This window comes from Tachysurus fulvidraco, chromosome 9 (genome assembly GCF_022655615.1).
Source record: "Tachysurus fulvidraco isolate hzauxx_2018 chromosome 9, HZAU_PFXX_2.0, whole genome shotgun sequence".
NCBI classification, from domain to species: Eukaryota; Metazoa; Chordata; class Actinopteri; order Siluriformes; family Bagridae; genus Tachysurus; species Tachysurus fulvidraco.
This window is the reverse complement of record NC_062526.1, coordinates 20,106,585-20,126,412: the sequence shown is the minus strand read 5'-3', so window position 1 is coordinate 20,126,412 and position 19,828 is coordinate 20,106,585. Positions and strand designations below refer to the sequence as shown.

The 19,828-nt window shown below is 42.4% G+C and overlaps 2 protein-coding genes across 4 annotated transcripts in view; both read right to left on the bottom strand.

Annotated features, from left to right (window-relative positions):
- Positions 1-3,907, bottom strand: part of adgrg6 (adhesion G protein-coupled receptor G6) — a 33,651-nt gene extending 29,744 nt beyond the window's left edge. Inside the window, exon 1 of the mRNA XM_047818698.1 lies at positions 3,509-3,907. Coding sequence (XP_047674654.1) covers positions 3,509-3,510 — 2 coding nt within the window. The 5' untranslated portion in view covers positions 3,511-3,907. The remainder of the gene's footprint in view (positions 1-3,508) is intronic.
- A 2,177-nt stretch (positions 3,908-6,084) lies between these two features.
- vta1 (vesicle (multivesicular body) trafficking 1) lies at positions 6,085-19,281 on the bottom strand. 3 transcript variants are annotated; one of them, XM_027137988.2, is made up of 8 exons: positions 19,096-19,281; positions 16,140-16,234; positions 14,403-14,530; positions 13,359-13,434; positions 11,855-11,966; positions 7,589-7,783; positions 6,955-7,032; positions 6,085-6,469 (listed from the first exon to the last, which is right to left on the bottom strand). In XM_027137988.2, the coding sequence occupies exons 1-8, from the start codon at positions 19,184-19,186 to the stop codon at positions 6,324-6,326; spliced, it is 921 nt and encodes a 306-aa protein (XP_026993789.1). In that variant the 5' UTR covers positions 19,187-19,281; the 3' UTR covers positions 6,085-6,323. The 3 variants fall into 3 exon arrangements, with proteins under 3 accessions (XP_026993789.1, XP_026993790.1, XP_026993791.1); XM_027137989.2 differs by having other exon boundaries at positions 6,955-7,029; XM_027137990.2 differs by lacking the exon at positions 6,955-7,032.
- Positions 19,282-19,828: the final 547 nt, after the last annotated feature.

Sequence of the window (19,828 nt, the reverse complement as noted above, 5' to 3'; positions counted from 1 at the left end):
GAAGAAACCGGTGAGCACAATCACACAGACACAGCTTCGCTCCACATCTCCACATCCCCATAACTAGATATAATGACTTAAAGAATAAAGAATTTTAACAGAAATACATCATGAACATTAAACTCACCCATAAAGTTCAGAAACCTTAGTGTGAAAAAGTGAGAAAGTGTGTGTGTGATGAAGAATAGAATTATTTTACACTAAGTATATTTCTCTTTCGTCCATAACTTAGACTTAATTCATACAGATCTTACTGTAGGTGTGAGTGAGAATTAAATATATAAATAATAATCAAATAAATGAATAAACAATACAGCTGGTTAGGGGCGACTCTGCCCAGTAGAGCTCTGATTGCACCACAAATGGAAAAAAACTGTTTTCATCACAGAGCTGAAATAATGAGGACGAAACTACCCCAAGACGGAGAACTGAGAACTCGCATGACTGCCAGGAGATCCTGCAAAGATCTGAGGATTACAGTCACACAATTACACAATCGCACAATCAGCACCCAATCACACAAAGTGCCACAACACACAAGTCACACGTCTCACGCTGTGCTGTTCTAAACTTCAGTCTAACGTATGACGAAAAGTGAAATTGAAGACGTTTTCCGCGGTTTTGGAGACGGATCGACTCCCTGTACAAAGTCGGTCTCTCTTCACCTCGCTCAATAAAATAAAAATTATAAAAACACTACACAACATATTACAGCTGTTGTGTATTTCCAATGCAGTCTTTCAGAATTCAGTGGCTTTTTAAAGATTCATGTCATTATTTGTGACATTATACAGCACATTAAAATCATGAGCATTGTTTCAAGTGGCTGTCTGATTAAATGCAAATGTACATGAATGGGGTCATCGCTGGAGCCTCAGCACAAGACGAATAAAGAGCTTGATTCATCAGCTGTAGAGCGGCTCGGAGAGCTTCAGCCCTGACATTCACACATCTAAAATGTCGGAAAATATGGCCTCGAAACCTGCAGAGCTTTCCAAGTACACACACTGTAAAGCTATGGGTTTCATTGAGCCTGAAGAGCTTCAAGAAGCTACCAGTGTTTCATACGGTTTTATTCCATGACTTTTTTCTTTCTTCCTTTTATCTAAATCTAAATGACCAAATCTCTGCTGTAATCTCTGAACGACGTCATACAATACAAACTCATCTCCATCGTCTCATGCTAGGCTCGTACAGCTTTCATGTTCTTCTGATCTTCATGGTGCTGTGTGTTGGCTCCAAACACACGATCAAGAACAACACTGAGACCTGAGTGTGTCCAGCTCTGGAGATGTTTCTTATGATAGTTAAGTTCAGTAATAAAAGTTTAATCTCCTCACATCTGTGAGTGTACGGTTCTGCAAAGATCAGCAAAACTAAAGGGTATAAAAGAGACGATGATGTCTGAGGGATCTGTGTGTCTCACCACACCTCAGATCGTCTTATCCTCTGCGTAGACGTTTAATCACGTTGTTAGGGTCTAATACTGTGAGTGAAATGATTATTACCATCACTGCTCCAGCTCAGAATTCACTTATTATTACAGATTTCTACATTTTCTACACTTGTTTTCAACAAACAAACAAACAATAAAAAACACCCCCCCCCCACACACACACACACACACACACTGTCTTTTACTGATTGACTCCTCACGCTCTCGCTTCAAATCTAAAATAAACTTTATAAACCTCCTCCTCACCTCAAAGTCATGAACACTCTGGGTGAACACTGTCTACTGAGCAGAGGTACTTCAGTGTATCACCAGATTCATTAACTCCACCTTCATTAACTCTAAACACTGAGCACAAACTCTACACACTGAGCACAAACTCTAAACACTGAGCACAGACTCTACACACTGAGCACAAACTCTAAACACTGAGCACAGTCTCTACACACTGAGCACAGACTCTACAAACTGAGCACAGACTTTACACACTGAGCTCAGTATCTACACACTGAGCAAAGTCTCTATACACTGAGCACAGTCTCTACACACTGAGCACAGACTCTATACACTGAGCACAGACTCTACACACTGAGCACAGTCTCTAAACACTGAGCACAAACTCTACACACTGAACACAAACTCTAAACACTGAGCAAAGTCTCTACACACTGAGCACAAACTCTAAACACTGAGCACAAACTCTAAACACTGAGCACAGTCTCTACACACTGAGCACAGTCTCTACACACTGAGCACAGTCTCTACACACTGAGCACAGTCTCTACACACTGAGCACAGACTCTACAAACTGAGCACAGACTTTCCACACTGAGCTCAGTATCTACACACTGAGCACAGTCTCTATACACTGAGCACAAACTCTACACACTGAGCACACTCTATACACTGAGCACAGACTCTAAACAATGAGCACAGACTCTACACACTGAGCACAGTCTCTACACACTGAGCACAAACTCTACACACTGAGCACAAACTCTACACACTGAGCACAGTCTCTACACACTGAGCACAGTCTCTACACACTGAGCACAGGCTCTACACACTGAGCACAGACTCTACAAACTGAGCACAGACTTTACACACTGAGCACAGACTCTATACACTGAGCACACACTTTACACACTGAGCACAGTCTCTACACACTGAGCACAGACTCTATACACTGAGCACAGACTCTACACACTGAGCACAGTCTCTACACACTGAGCACAGACTCTACACTCTGAGCACAGACTACACACTGAGCACACACTTTACACACTGAGCACAGTCTCTACACACTGAGCTCAGTCTCTACACACTGAGCACAGTCTCTACACACTGAGCACAGTCTCTACACACTGGGCACAGACTACACACTGAGCACACACTTTACACACTGAGCACAGTCTCTACACACTGAGCACAGTCTCTACACACTGGGCACAGACTACACACTGAGCACACACTTTACACACTGAGCACAGTCTCTACACACTGAGCACAGTCTCTACACACTGAGCACAGTCTCTACACACTGAGCACAGTCTCTACACACTGAGCACAGACTCTACACACTGAGCACAGTCTCTACACACTGAGCTCAGTCTCTACACACTGAGCACAGTCTCTACACACTGAGCACAGTCTCTACACACTGGGCACAGACTACACACTGAGCACACACTTTACACACTGAGCACAGTCTCTACACACTGAGCACAGTCTCTACACACTGGGCACAGACTACACACTGAGCACAGACTTTACACACTGGGCACAGACTACACACTGAGCACACACTTTACACACTGAGCACAGTCTCTACACACTGAGCACAGTCTCTACACACTGAGCACAGTCTCTACACACTGAGCACAGTCTCTACACACTGGGCACAGACTCTACACACTGAGCACACACTTTACACACTGAGCACAGACTCTACACACTGAGCACAGACTCTACAGAGTACACAATGAGCACAAACTCTAAACACTGCGCAGACTTTACACACTGAGCACAGACTCTACACACTGAGCACAAACTTACATTATTTCATTGAAGCTCGTCTCTCCGGACTTTCATTCTTCCTGTGACTTCCAGACGTACTTTCACACCCGTAACTCACTTAAAACGCTGTCCCGTGTGTGTGTGTGTGTGTGTGTGTGTGTGTGTGTGTGTGTGTGTGTGTGTGTGTGTGTGTGTGTGTCTCCGCGCGCGCCACCGACAGTTATACCGGAGAAAAATACACTGCTACAGACTAAATAAAAAAGTTTAGCGTGCCATCGGAGCAGAAGCGTGTGATGACGAAAAATAAGATGATGATGATGATGATGGAGATGCACGTTTACACAAGACGGGGTTAGCGATCCACTGGAGGAACATCTGTACACAGCCTCGCCCTTCACTTCTCCCTCTCACACACACACAAACTTACTGCCCAGTCTTCATCCCTCACTCACTCCCCAGAGCACAGAGAGAGAGAGAGAGAGAGAGAGAGAGAGAGAGATCCTTTCTTTCTTTGCTCATTTATTTAACCATTTCATCCGAAAATTAATTCTTTCACTCTTTCACTTCATTTCTACTCATTATCTGTATTAAAGTCTCTATCGGAAAAAATCGCCACGTTGATAAACAACAACCCTTTACTCAGATTATCTTTCACATTTACTGTGAATAATCCTAATGATTAATGATGTTTGTAAAGACACAGTGAGACACAGTGAGTGTTGATGTGGCAGGGATATAAACCTGAGGAAGGAGACTGACTCTATTCACTGTGAGTGACAGCTCTGAGGATTAAATCTTATTAAAGTAGAATTTAGAGGAGGAAAAATAAATGTGTTTGAAACGGAATTCCATCATTCAGGTGAGGATTAAACAGATGCAAGACAACAGTGTGATTTTATTTTCCATTTTAATACTTGAATGTTTTCCTTCTACTTATTTGGTTTCAGTTTAATCCTGTTAGCTCCATCCTGTGACCCAGAACTCAGCACTTTTTTTTTTTTTTTTTTTTTTAGCTCAGTGGAATCTTCACATCATTCCATCCTAACAGTGAGATGCTTTAGGAGCAAAAGCATCTTTTAGTGCTGTGATGGATAGTTAGTGGAATAAAAAACAGACAGAATATGGTGTTAAAGAACCTCACACACCTACAAGCAGGTGATGTCCTCATGCTGCCACATTAATCCCATCATCACCTCATGGAGTTCCCCACTGCATTCTGGGATACATGCAAAACCCAGTGATTTTCATTTGCTTTCCTTCTGCGTCCCATCAATAACGAGGAAGGAAAGACTTCAGGCAAATGTGGATGCTCTCAGCAGTGGGTAATGTGGCTGAGAGAGATAAGCCCAATGCCCTTTCTGTCTGACTGCAGGCTACAAAACAGAACATCTGAGGAACAACAGCAGGCAGGAGAACATCAGCGTCACAATCAGGGCAGAAAACAACCAGAACGAGCTGTGGATGATTTTGTTTACTGGTTGTGAGTGCTAAATTAATCAGGCCAATTTAACTCCCCAAAGTGTTAACACACACCAGAGCTCTGTCCTCATCACTACACAATAATTGCTCATTATCCTGAGTCTTCACCACATCTTCACTCCTCCCTGCTTTAATGACAGCGAGCACTCGAGCTGCAGGAACTCTGTAAAACCCGATGATCCTTTTTACATCCAATCCACAGTATCTTCTGCTCACATGCTTCATCTGATGAGATTAGACATGAAGAAAATCGGACCTTTTGTACAGAGCAGATAACACGATCAATATTATACACTTGTTTACATTTAGATCTGAGGCAAGAAATAGAGTCGAAGCATGAATATTAAATGTTAAATGCATATTAAACAATGTGGATTCAGAACTTTGGAATCCACTGAGAGACTTTGGGGGAAAAAGAGACTACATATTAAATGTGTGCGGGGTTTTTTGTGACATGAGGATATCTGTTTGTGTATAGGTGTTGGTCACAAGTGTTAGTTAGTCACCGATAAATAAAAGCAAAGACTTGGGGAAGATGATGATAATGATGGAGATGTAAGTTTGGAGTGAGTGAGAAGAAGAATACAACATGATGACGAACGATGATGAAGAATGGCTGTTTACATGCTTTAAGCATCACAGACTGTGGATTAAGGATGAAGTGAACAGTACTACATTTAAATTTCATTTATATGGTCAATGGGTACACACGCGTGCAAACACCCACGGACGCACGCACACACTCGTGTGCACACACATTTAGAGTATAGTCATTCACATGCAGTAGTATTAATCATTCGTGCTGCTTGTTTTATGTCTGATGGTTTTTTTTTTATATCAGCTTTGCAATAAACATTTATAATTAATAAACACTCGAACCGGCTTAAGTATATCAGCACTCATAAGAATATAATTTCTCTTGAAGACAATTCCACACACTCTCTCTCTCTCTCTCTCTCTCTCACACACACACACACACACACACACACACACCTTCGCGCGCACACTCTCTCGCACGCACACACACACACACACAGTAAGCATGTGTAACACATTTAGTGTTAAAGGCAACAATCACACAGCCCTTTCACCAGTGGGGGTGGGGGGAGAGAGAGAGAAAATCTAGAAGGTTCGAGTGCTTTAAGTGCAGGGGCATTAATTTATTAAATCTGTGCTACATAAACTGAACACAGCATTTCATTAGAAGGCAGAGTTCACATGCACCTGATAGATTATAATCCTAATCTCCATCTTTTATTTTTCTTTTTTAATGGGCAGCAGTGGAAGTGCAGATGTGGAACAGATGTACTGAGAGAGAGAGAGATCTGGAGTAGAGCAGCACAGTTCAGATGAGTGAGAAAGCAACACAAAGCTCTCATTCTTCGCCAGTGGTGAGGAGCTTCAGGGCTTTCTGTAAGTTGTGTACTGCAGTAGAGACGTCCTCGTACTGGAGAGCGCTGCCTGCGTACTTGCAGTACTTCTGAGCCCGAGTAAAGTCTTCTGCAGTGAGATGAACATCACCTGGGAGGATGTCAGGGAGGGAGAGAGAGAGAGAGAGAGAGAGAGAGAGAGAGAGAGAGAGAGAGAGAGAGAGAGAGAGGGAGAGAGAAAAAGAAAGAGAGAAGGAGAGAAAAAGAAAGAGAGGGGAGAGAGAGAGAGAGAGAGAGAGAGGGAGAGAGAAAAAGAAAGAGAGAAGGAGAGAAAAAGAAAGAGAGGGGAGAGAGAGAGAGAGAGGTCAGGTATCAGAGAAATAAATCAGAAGAAAAAATGAAACAGTTCAGAATAAACACTAATGAACACACTGCAGTAACCAAACCAGAGCACTAAGTGGCAAATGCAGACTGCATTCTGTCTCTCTTACTGCCTGTCTCTCCATCTGTCCCCTCTGTCCCTATGTCTGTCCCTCTATCTGCCCCTCTGTCTCTGGCTAATCAGAAAGTAACTTTGTTTTCATCCTGGTTGAATGAGAGGTAACTTGCTCACTATTAACTCACTAACTATTATACCTGGTTGGTTGATGGTGTGGGGTAAGGGCTCGCCCACTGGCACAATCCGGGGAGCAGGAACTGGTTTTGCAGACGCTGCTGAACAGAAACAACTGTTAATAATCACCACAGCACTGCACTAATGTCTCACAGCTCACTAACATCTCACTAATGTCTCACAAACACCTCAGTAACATCAGTAGCGTCTGTCTAACGTACCACTGACATCTCACAATCGTACCACTTAAATCTCAGGAACACCTCAGTAGCATCTCGCTAACATACGGCTAACGTCATACAACGTCTCACTAACGTACCATTAACACACAAATACCGTTTCACTAACACCTGATAAACGTACTACTAATGTGTTACAGCGTCTCACTGATGTCTCACTACCACAGATATCGTCTCACTATAACCTCACAGAGGTGTAGCGACTGCAGTGTATCAAACTTTATACAGGTTCCTACACAGCACAACAACATCACAACACAAGTCATTACATCTCAAATAGCTGAAACAGAATTTGGTTCTTCATTCCGGCAGCTACAGTTGAGGCCCCAAGACATAAACTACCACATCAGGCTGTGAGCGTGTTTGTCAAAAACATTTATCAAGCTTCTGAGCATCTGGTGATGGTGAGACGCTTTACCTGCTGGATGAGGAAGATCTGCAGGTGTGTTGGCTGGAGCGTGAGAGCCAGGAGGAACCTGGATAGTGTTAAAGTTGGCTGGAGGGACAGAAGCTGGGCCTTGGTCTTGGTCTACATTCACACTGGAGGAGGGTTGAGGCTGAGATGGATCAGGAGAAGTGTAGGATGGACCGCCAGCTTCAATGCCGAATTCATCTAGGTGAAGAGCATGAAACATTGCAGAACGGTTATAGAGAAACAGAAGTATGATGAGAACTTCTCTCCTAAAAATGATAAAAAGCCAAAAGTCTCTAGAGACTCTGAGTGAATTTTTGAAAGATTTTATCTTTATTTGTTTGTATTTGCATAGCATTCACTGCTAAATGCTATAAATGCTAAAATACTTGATCATGTGAATTATGAGCTGGTGGAGATGATAACATGAGAAGAACTGATACTGACCACGAGCTAATAATAAAACAGAGTAAGCGCTAACTCACACCTACTAAACCTGAGGAAACAACAAAACTGCCTCTGTGGTGAACATCAGCTGTAATAAAGAAGGAACCCGTACCCTGACCTGACGAACAGGAATTTAAAGGTGAGAGGGCTTTTCTTTTCTTTAAGAACTATATAAAATTGTAGGATTAGCATAACTATATTTAAGATATTTACCATGATCATCTTGTTAATATTATGAACAGCAGCTAAGCTCATTCCTCTCCACTGCTTCTCTTTTTCTACCCATCCTGAGGCATCCAGAGATGTACCAGCTCCAGTTGTGTCAGACATTCTAAGAGGAGATGCCAACTACACGTGGCCTTTGAGGACAACAACCTCCTCATCGACAGACAATTGCCAGACTTTATATTTATAAATCACACCCTCTGGTGTCACCCAAATGAGGATGAGGTTCCCTTTTGAGTCTGGTTCCTCTCTAGGTTTCTTCCTCTTCCATCTAATTGAGTTTTGCCTCACCAGAGTCACCAGAGTCGCCTCAGACTTACTCATTGTGGACAAACACAAACACATTTAAATACAAGTCCAATATTAATCTTGAATTTTTGTATAATATTAATCTTTGCATCATTTACATTTGTAAAATATAAATACATTTGCATTGAATACATACATAAGCATTATTAACAAATCTATTTTCATTAATTGTTCTAGAAGCTAAAACCTGACTTCATCATGCGGAAAAGGCAAATAAATGACTGAAAGACTGAATGAAAGGCGGAAAGCCCAGCTTTCATTCTCTCCATTAATTCTCCTGCTGTCTTTAACACTGGTGTTAATTAATGACAGTTGAGGGGAGTGAGGAGTTTTTGTCCTGCTCGTGATGGAGAGACTGGAGGTGAGATATGTCAGGATTCAGTGTGTGAATCGGAGGAGTTGGAGGAGTTAGTAATAAAACAGAGATGGTCATCGATTACACAAAAACATTTCTATTCAGTTTGGAACGTTTAACGCCGACATCCTGCTCAGAAGTAATATTAAACCGCTGTTATTTATCACGTGCTGTTTTTAACAGCGCGACCGAGCTGCTGCTGAGAGACGGCGAGAACTCCTCAGGGCCTGGGCGAGCTAGCCGCTATTTCTGACCCACTTTGCGTCTCCTGCCAAGTTCAGGAAAATAACGGTGAGAAAAAAATTGCAAACAGATGGAGGGATTATAAATGAGGCGAGACAGAGGGGAGGAGTGAGAGGTTTCTGGGAAGCTGCAGTGCTGAGCAAGTCAAACAGCTAAGAAACCTTCTCCATTCACTTCACATTCCTGTTAACTGCAGAACCACCAAACACCAGGCTGCTGGATTGTCCTTCAGAGAGATGGACGTGTGGAGCCTCTGTAGTGAAAACCTCTCTCTCTCTCTAAACTCTGTGAACTGAAAGCGGCTCCTCGCCCAGTTTTTTATGGATTGTGTTAGGATTTTTCCAGACACTTGATTAGCTGAATACTAACTCATCTACTGCAGTAACGACTCCTCAATCAGTTAGATACCAATTTAACCGGAACTAACTGAAATCTTCTGTGAAACCTGGAACCTGGAGGCCTCCGAATACAGCAAACTGATTTATTTGAAGACGGCTGCTGCTATTTCGAGCCCGAAACTGTTATATCAGAGGCAGAAACTGTGTAAAGCGGCGTGTTGGGAGATTACATTACGACGTGCTTCAGTCCGAGGATTGACGAGGGCGATGTGTGATGATGTCAGCATGGCCGTCTCCCGAAGCTAAACTATTGACTATAAGTCACGTGAACGCCAGGGTTTTTTCCCCCAGATGAGAAGTTTCGCTGCACACAAGTACAAAGCAGTAGATCCTGATCATAATGGTGAGACCTGCAGCAGTGTCAGGAATAATGATGTGGTGATAAATACAGCAGAGAAACTTCAAGACTGCTGAGAGCGGTTTCACCTTCACGTAGACTGTATGAGGTTTAAATAATGCACATCAGCATCATCGTCACTAAACCACAACAAGTGTGTTTGCTGTTCACTGTTTGTGTCATAAAAATAAAATAAAAATACTAAATGAATAAAATAAAAAAGGAATAAAAAATTTTTTTTACTAAGTATGGAATTTCAATAAAATTACAATAATTTTATTAATAATAAAAATGCAATTTAATTAAATAATCTAATAATATTAATAAAAAAAATTTATTTAAAAGATGGGAAAATGAAGAAATTTGATGCAGAAATATAAATGGATCTAAAAGATTCTTAGGAATAATTGTGTGATTTTTTTGTGTAAAAGGTAGTGTGTGTGTGTGTTGTGTGTGTGTTGTGTAATGATGTGAAGCTTTCAGTTGTGTGTGTTCAGTGTCACGGTGCTGTACAGTGTGTAAGGTATAAACATTACATTGAGCTCATTAACAGAATTTGTAATGAATCAGAAGAAAGAACTGATCTGCACTGGGGTGTAAAATCGAGTGCACCACACTTACAGATTATTAAACCACAGAGAGAGGAAGGCCGCAGTGAGAAGCTCAATAATACGGCTTGGTTCTGACATCACGTCATGCTACATGTGCTTTTCCACTGAACTAGCATGAGGTCAGAGACTGAGTGTGAAGCTCCAGCTGCTTACTGAAGCACAAACCACACCTACAGTCCAACTGTCTGTAACAGGAAGTATACAGAGCTCTCTCTCTCTCTCTCTCTCTCTCTCTCTCTCTCTGACCTGGAGGACTCAGTTTTAATATGCCGCACCCAGCAGATGTTATGAGAGTGGATATAAGTCGGCTAACCTACTGCTCAGCGTCGCCAAATCACTTACAGATTTCATCTTATACTGCGCTCATCATTAATAAACCTAAACACACTGACGTGCAGCTTTTAATCAGACACTTGAGGTTATTCGTATAAATGCTGTTATTTGAACATGACGTACTGTACAACTCCTGCTCCTGAAGCACGTGTGTTTAATGTGTACATACTGAGCTAAACGTGACCTGTCTATGTGTCCGTCCGTCTGTCTGTCTGTCTGCAGGGTGTCTAATGGAGAATGTCTGAGCTACACATGGCCTGTCTGTCTGTCTGCCTGCAGGATATCTTATAGAGCATGTCTGAGCTACACGTGACCTATCTATCTGTCTGTCTGTCGGTCCCTTCCGGCCATCTGCAGGACATCTTATAGAGCATGTCTGAGCTACACGTGACCTATCTGTCTGTCTGTCTGTCCCTTCCGGCCATCTGCAGGACATCTTATAGGGCATGTCTGTGCTACACATGACATGTCTGTCTGTCTGTAGAACATCATATAGGGCATGTCTGATCTACACGAGACCTGTCTGTCTGTCCATCTGTCCGTCTGTCTGTCCGTCCGTCCGTCCATCTGCAGGACATCTTATAAAGCATGTCTTCACTCCACGTGACCTGTCTGTCTGTCAGTCAGTCCATCTGCAGGACGTCTTGTAGAGCATGCCTGAGCTACGTGTGCATGTACATCATATTACATCCCATCAACACCACATCCTTTAACTTTCACATTGACGTTTTCCTGCATTAAGAACTCGATGAGGCAGAATCTTAACCTTCACACCATCAGCAGCTCATTACGAGGAAGGAAAGGGCCAAGACGGCGATATCTTTTTGCTGAGAGTGCGCTCTCTCCCTCCTGCTCTCTCGCCTGTGGGCCCCTCAGGATCTGATAAAGCGTACAATGAGCTAACCTTATCTGCTTGAATCCTGAAGAAAAGCCTGGTGCCTGTGCATATTTTCTTAGCAGGACTAATAGTTTCTTGTTGTTTGTAGAAGGAGCTGCTGATATATCAGAACTCACCATACGCTTCCCCTTCCAAGCCGATCGGCCCAGACTGAGGAGTCTCTCCGTTCTTCAGGCAGTTGTGAATGTAGGTCGACTTCCATCTGGCATACTTCCTGTGCTGAAGGTTCTGGATAGGTAGAGAGACAGAGAGAGAAAGAGAGAGAGAGAGATGTTTCAGATAAGCAATGTTATGGAACCATAACAGGAGCTGCAGAAGGAGATAAACCCCTTGAGTCTGGAGGTGGAGACCTACATTACGGCTTAAAAAGGAAGGAAATGGGAAAATGGGACGTGATTCACAAACCTTTATCATCCATTACGTTTAAAGAAAACACACAGCAGATTCCGAGATCTCACTCTGAGCAAAAAAAAACATGTGCAACAACCAGAGGTTTGTTAGGATCCGGTCTCAATAACAAGCTTCAGTAAAAGTCAATAATACATAAAAAGGATCATTATTAAAATGATTACAGTGTGGGAAAGTGGAGTAATAAATCTGTGGTACAGTCATATGATCGTGTCTATATTCATATTCTGATAAAAACAAAACACAAACACAGACACACACACAGACACAAACTCACACACAGACACAAACTCACACACACACACACACACACTCACACACACACACACTCACACACACACACACACACTCACACACACACACACTCACACACACACACACTCACACACACACACACTCACACACACACACTCACTCACACACACACACACACACACACACTCACACACACACTCACACACACACAAAGCGGAAGATGAGTTTAAGGATCTGAATGTTGAGGATAAAAGCGTCACAGTGATGACAGACAGACGTCACGTTCGATGAGTGAATCTGTTGATCCGTTAGTGCAGAACATCATCAGATCCACAACCCAAGAAGAAAAGTACAAACTCCCAGAATCTGCAGGAACTAAGTGCCCCCCCCCTCCCAATCTGATCAGTAAACATCATAATATTTAGAAATTTACTTCCTCTATCATCTCTAACACTGCTGGGTAAAACACATGAACTGTCTGAATACACATTCGCACACAATTCAGTATATAGTCCAACATCAGAAACAGAAGAAATGTTCTGTAACACAGATGACACTGGGTTAATCACTGAACCTGCGCAGGAGCTGCATGGATATACATTAGAGGTGAGCTGTGCAGTAAAAACGCTTCCCTTCCACAAGTAACCCAATAAGGTCCGACTCCGTGACCTGCTCAGAGAGGAGTCTGTAATGGACGACTTATTCTGAGGCTCCATTGTCCCGGTTAACTTTACTGAGACAAGGCGCACTATTTAAACAGCTCGGCCAATCAGAGCGCGACCCTCTGTGTGGGGGTGGTGGTGGTGATATGGGGCAACACTTGGAGACGCTTGTGTGATCTTAGAACCTTAAAAGATCTCAACTTAATCTAAAAAGATCTGAGCACTACGGATGATGGAGAAATTGAAAAAAATCGAATGCTAAAAAAAAAAAAAAACAACCACGTGAAAATCTTACCTCCTCTGATAACTCGCCGAACACACACAGCACGTCCAACAGGAGGCTGGAGGTGTAGAAAGACTTGATCATGTTCCTGAGAAGAAAGAGGAAGATCTGTCTCACTGCACAAGGAACAGATAAAGAAAACACACTGAATTTTAATGAAGTGACACGAATCAGTAACAGCACCGTTCGGACTGTTACCATAGCGACCCAACATCCGTGAGCCGAACCTGAATCGCTGACAAATGACTTTAGACTGATTTCATACTGAGAAAGATCCTGAGAGATGAAGCGTAACTGAAGTGAACGGAAGAAGAGCCGGAGGAGTGAGTTTTCCTTTGTTCTTTCTTCGGAGTCAGAAATAACACACCTCCACATCCGCATCCACGTCCTGAGGAAGATCTTCAGGTTCAGGTACAGGATTACACCTCAGGAGATCTCAGTCTAATACACCAAGGATCAAGGATGTAATAGACACGGATCGATTCTGTGTCTACAGCGCAGGGCGGGATTAAATCTGTTCGGTGTAAAATTGTTGATTTCAAATAAATCTCCCTATCAAGCAGACAAAAAAATGAAAGCGATTTGTGTAGTTAAACATTTCTGAGACACTTTTTCAGATAATCCATGTCAAGCATCAGAGAGAGAAGACGGCGTGGCAGATCTTCATCTCTCCTCCATGCAGGAAGTACCGGACACGTGGATGTGCGTATGGAGGATGCAGCGACGCTGCTGTTCGATCTGATTAGTTACGATGTGACTCATTGAGACATGATTATGAATTTCTGTCCCTACACTTAATCATTTAAAGCCAGGTCTGTGTTATGATGAGGATGTTATTTCTTCCTGTAGGCTGGTCAGTGAGGATTGTGTACACAGTGAGTCACTGCATGTCAGAGGGACAATGGCTTCTCGAGCATGACTCATAACTCTGGAGTTTTGGGATGTTGACAAGGGGATTATCGAAGCGCATGCCTTCACTGCAGGAAAACACCTCGAGAGCTTTAGCGCCTGAAAGATTCCTGATGTGTAACAGCACAGACGAGGAGCGAGGCTTACTTGTGGAAGCGGCCTGATCGATCTTCGTTGTCGGCGTAGAAGAAGAGTTTTAAGGCGTAGTTCTCGATATGGGCGTTGCCCACAATCTCCTGGGAGATGGATTCATTGGTGCTGAGCTCTTTCTTCATCTGTGAACAAAAAAAAAAAAAAAAAAAAAAACACAAAACAGATTGTTAAACTATTTACTGATCAGAAAAAGATGAGAAAAGAACGGATTTCAGTCAGCTTCTAATATTCATGTGTGATGGCAGTAAAGACGCATTGCATGTGTGTGTAGGCAGTAAAAATGCAGTAGACCTGTGTGTGTGTGTGTGTGTGTGTGTGTGTGTGTGTGTGTGTTGGCAGTAAAGACACTGCGGATGTGTGTGTAAAAGCAGTAAATACGCAGTGGATATATGTGCGTGTGTATGTTTGTTGGCAATAAAGACACAGTGGACGTGAATGTGTGTGTGTGTGCATGAGTGTGTGTGTATGAGTGCATACAGGAGCACATGTGTGTGTGAGTGCATATACGAGTGCGTATATGAGAGAGTGTGTGTATGTTTATGAGTGCATATATGAGTGTGTATATGAGTGTGTGTGTGTGTGTGTGTGTGAGTGAGAATCTTGGAGCAGCCCAGCCTTTCCATGACTCATCGATTCCTGGGATGCATCAGCTACTCCGATTCCTCTCTAGAATCCCAGCGTAATTAAAGTTTTCTGGACACTTGCCCACACATGATTAGTGAACTCGTAGGAACGCTCGACTGTGTGTGGTGTGTGTGTGTGTGAGAGAGAGAGAGACAGAAAATAAGTCATGTTTTGTTACAGCTCCATCTTGTCTAATACAGATTATCCACACACACCACAGTTAGATTTGTTTGGACTGAAACTCTCCGGCCGGACGCAGCACACTGGCGCGGTTGTTGTTGGAGGTGAATGCGTGTCCCCAGAGGCCGGGTCTGAAGGAGAAGTTCCCAGGCCGGATCTCGTCACTGTACAGAGACTCCCCCTGGGGCTGATTACACGTCCCTTGAGTACAGAAGAACACTGGAGCCATTTTAATTGGCTGAGCAGCGTTTACTAAAGAAGGCCTGGAGTTTTCAGGACAGCGAGTTTCACTGGACCGTCATTAAAGCAGATCCTTTCGGTCCATAAACGAGACGAAGAGTGACAGAGAGGATCGGAACCCGTTTTATTAGGCGTGTAGCTGTGATGCTTTACAGAAGGGACACAGGAGAAACAAAGCGGTTTATACCTTCAGGTGAACGTTCATGACATCACTCAGCTGTGAAACTGTGATATAAGGAATGTGGAGATCTCGACAGATCTTCACAGAGAACACACGACTTTAGACAGATCTCATCCCAGAGCTGCTAATAAACACTCGCAGCTCTCACACGCATCTGAGTGTTCTGTGTCCTGACAGAGGAACCAGCTTTCACTAGAACTACAGTACACACTTACACTTAAGGCAACTCCTGTTGACTCTGCTTAAGGCAGAGTTTCTGATGTTCAATTCAAACATCATGATGTTGATTACTAACTACATAAAATAGAAAATATATCGTCATTACCGGGCTGTTGATCGGTGTATATATTTAAGGTGATGAACCGACCCAATGGGACAAGAGTGCAGACTTCGATCTCAGACGTTTAGTGTTTTATTTAAAGGGATTATTAAAGGTTCTCTGAGGTGGGACGAGCCTCATCGATAATATTGACAGTAAGACACATCCAAACATGAGAAAGTCTTACCAGCTCCAGTTGATCCATGAGCTTCATGAGGAACTTACGGCACTCTGGAGTTTTACTGTCCAGCTTCATCCCCGTCTGCATGGCATAGAGACGACCTGTGACACAGGAAACACACACACACACACACTACTGTAACACAAATACAAGAAGATTTACAGAACATCATCTGTACGTTACACACGATATAAAATAATACGACGCTAATCTGTTTACAAACGAGCTCATGAGGGAAATTACTGATTTTCTTGACAACAATCACGACGACTGCAGTAAGAGGATCAGAGCTGAGGAGTGTGTTTAACACCGGCGTACATGAAATCTCTGATCATTGAACAGTTCCACCTGCAGATCTGATGGACGTCTTTACTCTAGTGACAAACGTCTTGGTTTACATCTCGCTTATCATCGATAGGTTAACAAAAACAAATGTACTAACTGAAGTTTGGTCATTAATAAATGCTTATATTGACTAATATTCATTTATGAACATTATTATTGATTGATATGGCTAAAAATACATCCACATGAACGAATTCTACGACTCACTGGATTGAGGTCAACACATTAATCGAGAGCTGAGACCAAACGAGCGCTCGGTGCAGCTCCTGAGGGACAACATCCACTAATGAAGACAAATCGTTTCCTCCCACACCCACACACAGAGCGGACTAAAGTGTTCCCTGAAGAAATTAAACAGTCATAACTCATGTTAGGTAAACTCCAGTCCCGAGTGTTTTGAGTGAAGTGTGTCATGTGACTGACCAGATAAACACACCAGTAAAAACACACGGATTAAACCAGGCGAGAAAATCTGAAGTGTTCATATTTCTGGGCTTCCTGTTGATCTCCTGATCGTGTTCGGTGTTTGAGGACAACGAGCTCCTAATCGATACACGATTGTCGGACTGTATATTACTGCAGAAAGGACATTATTCATAATAACACTCTCCGGTGTTTATAACAGTTTATAATCACATCCTCCAGTGGCACCCAAATGAGGATGAGGTTCACTTTTGTATCTGGTTCCTCCCAAGGTTTCTTTCCCTTCCAGCTAAGGGGGGTTTTTCCTCACCAGTCTCACCTCAGTCCCCTCAGACTTGTGCATTGTGGATAAATACAAACACATTTAAATAGAAATCTAATATTAATCAGAATTTTTTGGTATAATATTAATCTTTGTATAATGTTAAACTTTTTGTACTTTTTGTAATATTTCTTATGTTCTGTAAAGCTGAACAATGTCCATTGTCAAACGCGCAATACAAATAAATTTGAATTGAACTGAATTGAATTAGAATTTTTACCAAAAGCTGGGTATACTGGTCATACAGGGTATACTGGGCATAATGGGCATACTGGGGAATACATTCTGTGGAGATGATTTTAAGAGAATAACCGCTGGAGCGTGTAGTGTTTAGGACAATAAGACTCTCTGCTCGTCTGTTTGTGTTTACTCCTGAACCTCCTGTCAGTCTTCTTTAAACCACGCCCCCAACGCCTCTTCACTTCAGAATCAGCAACAATCCTCACATACATGTGATCAGATCCAAAACAAAAGAGCTGAGCTGATGGACATGAAAAGGTTTCAGCTGGAAAACACACAAAAACATGCTCCAGACAAAAACATTATCATTCACTTGATATTATTTGTTAGAATTCAGACCAAACAGCGGGTCGAGATTAAACACGATTTGTTTTCAAGTGCTAAGGTTTAGAACACTGGAGATTTATGGAGTTAATGCTAAGACACTAGATGTGTACATGACGGTGACAAACACAAGATGAGGAATAGTTTCCTCTCAGAACAAGATAGTGTAATGTGATGTACAATATGATGTGATTCTCCAGCGTGAGGTTGAAGTGTGATGGACGTGTCTTGGGGACGAGTGGAAGTATTTTCACTGACTTCTGCAGTGAGGAATGTCAGCCTACACTCCACTCACCCGGCTACAAAGAGCTCATTATGTGGTTCGACTCGGCTCTGGAGCTGGACCTGGTCCAAAGGAGCAGAAAGGAAACAATGCGGACTATTGCTGTAGAATAAGACTATAACATCCGGGACGCTCACTGTCAAGTGTCCTGTACTGTCAAACAGTCAATCCGGAAACTGTTTTATTATGTACTGTTATTATTATTATGCAAATGTGTATTACATTCACAACAGAAAGGCAGATCTCACTGAGCACCACGGTGCAGCTTAGGTAAAGCTCTTCTGTAACAGCTTAAACAGGACGATACTCTCTGCAACACTGCCCCCGTGTGGCGACGTCTGAGAAGAACACCACGTTAAAAACACCGTCACATCAACTTTATTTAGTTTATGGAGCAATGAAGTGCTTCCACATGAGTGCTAGTTTTATTGAGGTTTTCCTTCCCTACCTCAGAACACACCCTCTGCAAATGAACAACAAAATGCCAAAAACGTTTTTAAATTCCGCCACAAAAATTGTGCTGTTTCCCGTGCACACACACCCGTACACACACCCGTGCGCACACCCTACTTAATAAATACTTAATATTTTTTTTTCCTCTGTACTGTTTGTTGTTGTGTGTTTGGGATTATATGGATTCTGCTGGCTGTGAAACAAATTGCCCCTCGGGGATAATAAATTGACCTGACCTAACCTAACCTCCTGGAAGAACAGGGTGGTTTCTTTAGGCAGGATGATTTCTGTTCTGATTCTGATGATCAACGTTCTTACACGAGTTTGTAAAGAGTGAATACTGGTTAAAACGAGCTGGATATAAACACTCCATATGAAATATTTCACTATAGAATGTTAACTAATAATAACACAGACTAGTATAAACGAACTAGGAGCTATTTAACTCCTGTAATGTTGAACTCACTCGCGTGTAACACACCAAGTAATGAAGGGAATCGTTTAGTGAACCGAGTCCTGGAGCGAGTCCGTGCTTTATCCTGTGGCTATAGAAGAGTAAACAAGACACTTACAGTAATACGCTACGACCGGGTCTCTTTCATCATGTTCCAGCGCTGTTTTGTAATGATGTTGAACAGCTTTTAACTGCGGTGGGACAGCCATAATACTACAAAATGTCCAGTAAATCTCCAACAGGACCAGACAAAAACAAACAGCAGAAGGAGTCACTTCCGGGTTTGATGAGTCAGGAAGTGTGCAGTGTGCTGCTTCGTGACGTCAACGCCCCCTGTAGGTGCGGAGGAGGACAAAGAGTGCTGACTCATGTGACCAAACCGACTGGTTCCTCTCCTTCATCTATTCTACAAATGATTGTGTGCTGATATTTTTTTTAAATGTTACTGGGAGTAGTGTTACTTAGAAAAATCTTCATTACACATGAATACATGCTATTTTAGTCTTTTTGCCAGAATGAAAAAAATATATATACAAAATTCCTTGTCCGTCTGTCCATTAAACATTGAGCTGTGTCTCAAATATCATCATTATCATAATCATTATCTCATAATTATCATAATAACCATAATTATTAGTCCAGAGTACTAACTCTAACCTGCTTTCCTATTGTATGGATTTTTAAAAAGGGACTTTTATATAAAATATATATATAAAATAGTTGTCTAAACTGCAAATTACACAAAAGACTGAATTTATTTATGATAAACGAGAATGTTCTGAATGTTCCTGGACTGCGAGAAGAGAGAAATGTGTCAGCTTTTTTGTATTGCGCCTGAGGTTTGGGAAAAT